Raw genomic sequence first — 8,958 nt, 5'->3', positions numbered from 1 at the left:
ACACACACACACAGAGTAAATTTGGGAACAAACTGCAGGGACAGATGCCTCTGCTGTTTTCAGAAGTGCACTTCAGTCACATATGCCATCTTTGACCCAAACATGCCCCAGACCAGCCTGCGTGTCACTGAACATGGATGATGCTTGCTCTGAGGCCTCTCAGCGCCTCTCAAAGCAGAGTCCATAATCATTTCTAGCAAGCTATCTTTTCTTTCATGTTCTCTGTGGCAGACATATGAAAGTTGAGTAGTTATATTTTTGCCTTGTCATCTGCTTCCTCTGCTGAGAAGCAGTGTGTGGCTGGCGTAAAACTATAAAAAAAGTTATGAAGTATTTATTAGCTCTTAGTAGAGATAGGTACGTAGGGACTACATACTTGTCAATCTTTTTAAGCTGATATTACAGAGCTTAGTTTAAACGTCCTGGAATTTGAAGGAAATTCTACCTTTGAGGGAGAAAAGGAGAGGAAAAGAAACCAATATTTCTTTCTTGAGCCTTTATATAAATGGTGCTGTGCAAAGGAGCCTTTTGCCTACATTTTCCCATTTTGTCTTCAGACCCATTGCAATGAAGTATTTTTTCACTATTATCACCGCTGTTATTGAAGTAAATCAGCTAGAGTCGTAGAGCCACCAAGGCACATGGCTGGGATTTGGGGTCATCTGCACTACTCTCAGGCCATTGCTGCACATACTCTGAATCTGCCATGGGCCAGTTGACTGAGGTAAGAAGCCTTCAGGTTACATTTACGTAATGTTTCTAAAACAATGGGGGAGCTACTGAAAGTCTGTTCCTAACTGCACTGCTCATGTGGCCATGGATTTTAGAGCCCCTAATTCTATGCAAGGGTTCCAGTGGTATATGTTTAAAGGATCCTTTCACTAATACCACGTTAGGTGGCCATGGCTTTATTTCCAGCAGCTCAGTGCTTCCCTTCCTGCATATTGTCCAGGGAGACTGTGAACTGCTCTATCCTAGCCAAAAGGCAAACGTCTTCTTTCTTAGTAGGAAACCAGAGGCAACTTACTAAAGATATCATCAGCCTCCTAATCTATTCTCTGTTTAGAAGCTGTCATCAAGCCCATTTGTTCTACCTTTCCCTTATCTTTTTCATTTTGTTATGATTTGCTCTTTATCTCTGTAGAATCTTTCCCCAGTCTTAGTAATGAATCTTCTGTAAATGATGGACTGACTAGAAAGTTGCACAGCTTTGACTGTAGTTAGAAGTCCTACAGTAAATACCAAGCAAGAGAAAGAAACTCTCTTCTCCCAACTTTTTTGGCTTCATACAGGCCACTCCCTTCACTACATCCCTTTCAACTAGAAAAACTTGAACTCAAAGAATTAGTCATCCATTGACACCCAAAGAAGTTTCCTCTAGTGGATCTGGTTCCCATGTTAACTTGATTTTGTTCTTGTGTCTTGTTCTATTTGACTTACTGGAAGGTAGGAAAATGGCCCCTTGGTTTTGATCAGTGGTCACTGCTGCCCATTTCTGTCCATATGTGAAGCAACCTTACTTATAAACCATGAATTTGATTCTGTAGTCTTATTCTGAGGATTGGATGCAAGAGAGAGGAAGGTGACCCCTCCTAGAACAACAAGGTAGGTCAGTCGTTTTCACCATTGATGCTCTCGCTCCTTTCACAAATACTCTTCATGACTACCTATGGCCACACCCAGTACTAGGAGTTGGTAACAGAAGGCAGGACTTCACACAGGCAATCCAGTGGGACAGTTATGTACATAGTTACATATTTCTTGCCTGTAATAAGCTCTAGAGCAGAGTCAGGAAAAGGTCTCGTGGCAGTGCCAAGAGTTTAGACCTGCCTGAGAGTGTCATGGAATGCTTTAGGGAAGAGCTCATTGGTTGTCAACATCTTTGCCTTGGTTAACTTGAACACCATCTCCCGTAGTCAACTTGAACTCCATCTCCATGATTTCTAGCTGTGTAACTGGCAGTTTCTGTAACTGGAGACTAAATTGTATCCACAAGAGGGCAATGCAACAGGAAATGGAGGTTTTCCTACTGTGCTTGTGTGGGCCACAGTGCATTGACAGAGGCCAGGACAAGCTGCCATGCTCCATGTGACTCTGTTGTGACAATTGCAGGTGAATTCACATTATGCGTTTAGATTAAATCCACATACATGGACAGCCATGGGGCTGGAATCTTATAGTTGAAATTCTTTTGAAGATTTTGTGAGTCCTCTTATTTCACATATAGGGAAGCTGATACAAAAGAAGAGAGGAGGCACAAACTCTCTCTAAACTGAGCACTGTCAGACTGTGTTGAGCAGTCTGTTCTCATCAGACAGCTTCTTCTAGGACCTCTCTGTGTGCTGTGATCTCAAATTCATGCTGTGTTTAATTCTGTTACTAAGATTATGGTGTGTTCCTTATGCCTGGCCCGACAAGTATTGCCAGGTTGGCAAGGCACCACACTAAACAAAACCCAATCATGATCACCGGGGATCATCTGAAAGAGAAAGAGTGCTCTTAAGTTTCTTAGCGCTTCCAGAACACTGAGTAGTTACAGTTTCTGCCTCTCTGGGTTCTCATGGGAATTCAATACAATAATGTACATAAAAGGCTTTGCATAATTTCTGGTGCTTAGTGGATCTTAACTATTGTTATTGCCAACTTGTCACCTTTAGCAAGTTTTCACAATATAGTATATTCCAAGAGAATGACTGCTCTCCAGTTCCCTGGCTGTATGCTAGTTTACTGGATATGCCATCTAAAAGGTATGCTGATTATTTTCCAGAATGTCCACTTCAAGATTTTAGATTTCTTGAGCTAGTAACTATGTGAGGAACAGGCCATGGGGGTTACATTAACAAGATATTTGTGTCCACTTAGTGTCAGAAGACCTCTCTTCCTACCTAAATCTCTACCCTGTTTCTGCATGACTAGCTGCAGTCATCCCAGTTGAGTTTTGTTCCTTCCCTGCCCTTGTGTTTTGCCTGGAACCACACTGTAGCAGCCGTGGGGTCTCAGCTCTTCGAGTCTTCCCTTCCAACATGGAGTCAAGCTGCTCATGGAAGGAAGTTGAGTGACCCATTCAGAATGCCTGGTACCATCATGGAGTGTGAAGGGGATGAGGTTCCTGAGCAAACATGCTATGTCATTGTTCACCCTAGAGAATGTAGCATGCCAGTTCCAGACAGAAGCGAACAGAAGTCCAGGCTGAGCAGCCTTAAATGTGACCCTACATGGGGTGAGAAGTGTGTCCTGAGTGACTAAGTGAGAAGAGTACTTCAGAGTCTTGTGCGGTGGTGCATTTAGGAGTTTTGCAGATCTGGATGTGATTTCTGGCTCTGCCACCTGCTTCCCTGTGTAGTGTTGAACTAGCTGCTGCCTTCTCCAACTCTACTTCCTTATTTATGAAATGGGATTAGTAGTTCTCCTCCCTAATAGGCCAGTAACAATAATTAAGTTGAATATTTCAGTTAAAGGCTAGCATGTCTGAACCTTTACTTCATAAGTGGTAACCTGATTTGTCTTTAAAAGGCAAATGATTTCTAATTTTTATATAGTTTGTATTAAAATGAAAATATTTAATGTTTTCCTAAAACCTTTTAATAAAATTGATAATCCAAGGAGGTTGATATTTTTCCCCATTTTGGTGTGTGTATATGTACATGTTTATGTAGCCATGTGTACCTGTGGTGTGGATGCATGTGCACGTATGCATGGGGGCCCAAAGTTGATGCCAGGTGTCTTTCTCACTCTCCACCATACTTTTTGAGACTGCGTCTCTCCCTAAACATGGGGTTCATTTATTTGGCTAAGCTGCTTATCCAGTAAGCTCCAGGGATCCAGTGTCCTGCCCATTCTCACTCTGGGTGCTGAGATTACAGATTACACAGGACCCTGCTGCACTGTTTTTTTTTTGGGGGGGGGGGGCTGTTGAAACAGAGTTTAGTTGTGTAGCCTTGGCTGTCCAGGAACTCATTATGTACACCAGGCTGACCTTGAACTCGTAGAGATTTGCCTCCCTCCCAAGTGCTGGGATTAAAGGCGTGTGCCACCATGCCAGATACACCCAGCATTTATGTGCATGCTAGGGATCCAAACTCAATTCCTCATGTTTGTGTTGGTAACTAGAAAACTCAGAGCCAAGGTTTGCAGACTCAGCACTCTGGTGGGACTTTTATATGAACCTGACACTGAGTTTGTTTTCATTTTTTACTCTTGCTTTTCATGTTTTCATGTTTTATCTTCACATTGTTATTTGAAGCTACCTTAAATTGTTTTTTTAATTAAAAAATTATTTTATTTTATGTGTATCAGTGTTTTGCCTGCATATATGTAAGTGCACCCATGTTGTGCAAAGCCTACAGAGACCAGAAGAGGGTGTGGGATCCCCTGGAACTGGAGTTAGGACAGTTGTTAGCTACCATGTAAGTGCTGAGAATTAAACTCAGGTCCTCTGGAAGACCAGTCAGTGCTCTTAATCACTAAGCCATCTCTCTAGCCCCGCTATCTTAAATTCTTAATGTTACTTTGGTATAAATACCCATAAAAACTTGTGTTGCTTCTTAGCACCAGATGTGTAGCTGTGGTATGGATAGGCAGAAGTAGGGTGGAAATTGCATCCTAAGTACCCCAGACCTCCTCCTTTTCCTTCCTCCCTTCCGACCCAGCCACATACTCTTGCTTTTGTCTTCTGAGTATCCTTTCAGTTTGTCATTTTCGTTTCCCCTCAGGCTAGCCTAGTGTCTTGTGTGTACACATAGGGTGGCTTTGACCCTGACTGCCTGGCTCTCCTGAGTTCCTGTTGCTTGTCCATGCTCCTCTCTCCTACCTTACTTAGCTTTCCAGCCCACTTGCCTCCTGCTTCCTCCCCCCTGTTCCATGGGATTCACTGAGTCCTCATCTACTGTTCTGTGACCTGTACCAGGCAGAGCTGTCATTTGGCTACCTCTGGTCCTTGGATGTATACCATGGCTGCAGTGCTCTATCCCTATACCTCTGGCCCAAGAGCCTGACCTGGTGCCCCTGTGAAAATCAATAGGTGTTTAATGAATCAATTGATTCAATTGATGAGTCTAAGAGAATGTGACAACCCTTCTACATCTGTGTTCTGAAAGTGCTCTGGAGAGACCTTCATATATGAGATATGCTGCTATTTTCACATTTATGTTCTACTTAGTATAAAGTCCGAAGAGAAGCTGTCTCACCTCTGAAGCCTGGAAAGTAAAGCACAATTAAGTTGCACCTCTGAAATTAGGTAGTCAGCGTGCATGACTGGAAGTTTATGATGAAATAGGCTCAGGATCTTTGTATTTTAAATTTTGAAAAATGACTATTGCTGCTGTTATCGTGATAGCACAATTGTCACTACAGAGTAAGGAGAGAGGAAGTTGTTCTGCAGTGCATGGGGCTCCGGGTGAATAGCAGTGGCTTTGTCCCCTGAAATGCTTTCGGGCCCTCACTTTGCTGATGTGATTTCCCTAAAACTCGAGGCTAATTTGTTCTCTCATTTGTTCTTTCTTCCTTTCACTGAATATGAAACTTGTTCTGTGAGCTGTTAGTGTGCTAACATGGTCTAGGCAGGGACTGCTCCTTTACAGACCAGTCAGCTAATGCTTGTGAAGAATGTGTCTGATCCTGTGGAGGAAGATGAACTGTTCAGAAACTCTTCCAAGAGCTTGCCATGTTCCTGTTGTTGGACTTTGAGAGTGTGTAGGAGCCTGTCAGGGAGTAGGAAACAAAGAGGTGAGGCCTGGTGAAAGGTCAGGATGCCAGGTTTGGCTGCGATAGGGACGGACGGTACGGAGGTTCTGATTCCTGTGTGAGGGATTGCCCTGTTGGTGACATTGGATTTATCTTGTACAACACTAAGAAAAGCTCTGATATTCTAAGTGGGAGATGGTATGAACAGTGGATCAAGAGGAGACAGATGTGTCTGAGAATTCATTAAAAACAAAACCAACAAGATGAGGTAATCTGTTCAAAAAAGCTCGGGAATGGGCAAAGTTGGGGTGACCCCATGATGTAGGCTGCCTCCTCTAGGTAGAGGGGTAGGAACGAAAAAGCCCCTGACCTGTCCATGTACAACCTGATGCATGGGATGCAAAGCTGTTTCTCATAGCCCTTGAACTTTATAGAGGCAACTTGCCTCTAAAATGATCAGCCCTGGCCTGAGGAAGAAGTGATGGTTACCATGTTCTTCCTCTCTGAAGACAGCTGGAGAATTTTTCTTCTGAGAGTAGAAACAGCTTCATACTAATTAAGAAGAGGAGAAAGGAAGGCCATGGCATGTGCTGTGCTAAGAAGCCTTATTTTTTTCACTTCTGTTTGCTCCTGGGAAAAAAGAAGCAAAGCTTTGAGAGTAGAGAACTTTAGAAAGGCAGAGTACTTCTGATTAGTGTGGGAGTTTGCTCAGGCTCTTGCTAGAGGAAACTAAGCTGCTTACTGAAAAGGGAGAACCACTGGGGAGAAGGGACTGCTTGCCTAACAAGAGTCTTCTAGAAACCCAGGAAGGTTCAATTGCTAGTATAAGATTTGGTGATTTAAAGAAAGAAAGAAGTCTGGGCTGGAGAGATGACTCAGAGGTTAAGGGCACGGGTTGCTCTTGTAGGGGACTGGGGCTTGGTTCCCAGCACCCACATATCTGCTGATAACTATATGTAATAAGTTCCAAGGGATCAGAAGCCCTCTTCTGGCCTTCATGGGTATTGCACAACACAGGTGCACTTACATACATGCAGGAAAAACACCCATACACATAAAAAAAGAAGGAAGGAGGGAAGGAAGGAGGAAGGACAGAAGGAAGGGAGGAAGGAGGGAGGGAAGGAGGGAAAGAAGGAAGGAAGGAAGGAAGGAAGGAAGGAAGGAAGGAAGGAAAAAAGTCCAACCTATTTATTATCACACTTAGACTGGAATGTGGTCAAAATCATAAAGTGGTAACAAAATTCCAATTGAACCTTAGGCTTATGTTTAATTGAAACTGTTAGTGAACTTGAATGGGAAAAAAAAAGTTACAGCTTTATTTTGACCAAGTTCTAATAAGTGCCTAGGATCCAAAATCCAATGGTATTAGCAATTCTTGTGACCATTAGAAATTCCCCATCTTTTCCTACTGCAGTTGTTGCAGATCTCTGACAATATTAATGCTCTTCACTGCCTTTGATGTATAGTTGTCACGAAATCCATCAGTATGTGATTAGAGCCAGTGCCTTGCAAAATGTGTGTGCATTACTGTATTGCAAACTTTGCCTTTTTAAAATTGTGATGACTGAAGTTTAGTGTAATCAGTTTTCTTTCTAATCATATGTATCATGCTGTGTATTTGAAAACATTGTGGGCACATTTTAACAGTTTCTCAGTTGGCAAAAGAAAGGTCCATGGCACACAAACTGTTACTGTCCCTTGGCTGTCATGTAGCTGTGGCATATGACCTCCACCTGGTGGCAGCATACTCCTTAAACGTTAGATCTCCAATCAACAGTTTAGAAGAAATTTTGAGTACAACAATATAGTTGAGCATGGCTTTGAAACTTTGTTTTTCCTGCAATCCACAAGAAGAAATTAGCCTTTAATCAAAACTCGTTATACACAAGCTTATGTTCACAAAACAATCCTGAACTATGTGACACATTGATATTTTTTATTGCATACTAATATTCTCTTGGGTCACTTTCATTAAAATAAAATGCTGGATGCACCTTACTAACTTGAAGGCCATGAACCATAGCATACTCTCTCATAAGAGGCCACAAAATACCCACATATTTGCAGAGGCATAATGCTTAACACTTAAATAACTGCCAGCAAATATGCATGCGTTTTGCACACCGTTTAAAGTTATTATTGGTGTATGATCTACATACAGTGAGATGTAGAACTAAGGTCCCCTCAGGACATGGACTCTTCCCTCACACTCAGCTCTTTGTGCTGACCAGTCCCTGTTCGGATGCCTTCACTGCCGTGGTAGTGTGTCAGTAAATGGAATCATAAAGTATACGTATCTTTTGGTCTGGTCTCATGTTGTGGAGATGAATCCATGTTGACTGTGTCAACAGTTTGGTGAATGACATTCCATTGTGTAAATAGATCACAGCTAGTTTATTCTCCTATTAATGGGCTTTGTTTGACTCACTCTCCAGTTTTGGTTAGTATGAATAAAACTTCCACGAACATTTGCATACACCTTCATGCATACACCAAAAGTTTTATGTCTCTTGGATAAATACCTTGGGGGGAATTGTTGGCTTGGTCAGTAAGTAAATATATGGCTAGCTCTAGGAAACTGACAAACCACTCGGCAAAGTGGTTGAACCAGATTACAGATTACATTTCCACCAGCAACATGTGAGAGTTTGTGCTGCTCCATCTCCTTATTGACGTTTGGTGTGGGATCAGTCTTTTTACTTTTAATCATTCTGATGAGTATTGTGGTTGTGTCTCTGGTGTTTTAAATCTGAGTTTGTCTAATGAACAGTAATGCTGAATACTTTTTCATGTACTTACCAGCCATTTTTCTTACTTGTAAAGTGTCTGTTCAAGCTTGGATTTTTATAAGGATTTATTATTTTTTATTTATGTATACGTTTGTGAGCCTGCATGAGTATTTGGTTCTCTACAAGAACAGCTGGTGTCTTAATGACTAAGCCATCTCTCCAGCCCATTTAAAAAAATTTGTGTGTATGAGTGTTAATGCCTATATGTATGTAAGTGCACCCATGCTATATAGTACCCATGGAGGACAGAAGAGGGTGTTAAATCCCATGGAATTGGAGTTACAGTTATTAGCCGCCATGTCAATACTGGGATTCGAATCCGGGTCTTCTTTAAGAACAGCCAGTACTCTTAAAATGCTAAGCCATCTCTCCAGCCCCGAACTGCTTGCATTTTAAAACAAAATTACTGATTCTGAGTGTGTGTGTGTGTGTGTGTGTGTGTGTTGTAGTGTACATGTGGAGATCAGTGGCCAATTTTTCAGGAGTT

At 42.1% G+C, this 8,958-nt stretch overlaps 1 protein-coding gene across 1 annotated transcript in view; it reads left to right on the top strand.

Annotated features, from left to right (window-relative positions):
* The first annotated feature begins 586 nt into the window (after window positions 1-586).
* The window catches only part of Slx4ip (SLX4 interacting protein), a 71,868-nt gene continuing 63,496 nt past the window's right edge, over window positions 587-8,958 (top strand). Inside the window, 1 exon segment of the mRNA XM_029560672.1 lies at window positions 587-724. Within this exon segment, the coding sequence (XP_029416532.1) occupies window positions 707-724 (18 nt within the window). The 5' untranslated portion in view covers window positions 587-706.

The sequence above is a fragment of the Nannospalax galili genome, unplaced genomic scaffold, assembly GCF_000622305.1.
Source record: "Nannospalax galili isolate Female #2095 unplaced genomic scaffold, S.galili_v1.0 scaffold151, whole genome shotgun sequence".
NCBI classification, from domain to species: Eukaryota; Metazoa; Chordata; class Mammalia; order Rodentia; family Spalacidae; genus Nannospalax; species Nannospalax galili.
The sequence above is the reverse complement of the archived record's forward strand: the minus strand, read 5'-3'. Positions and strand labels throughout refer to the sequence as shown.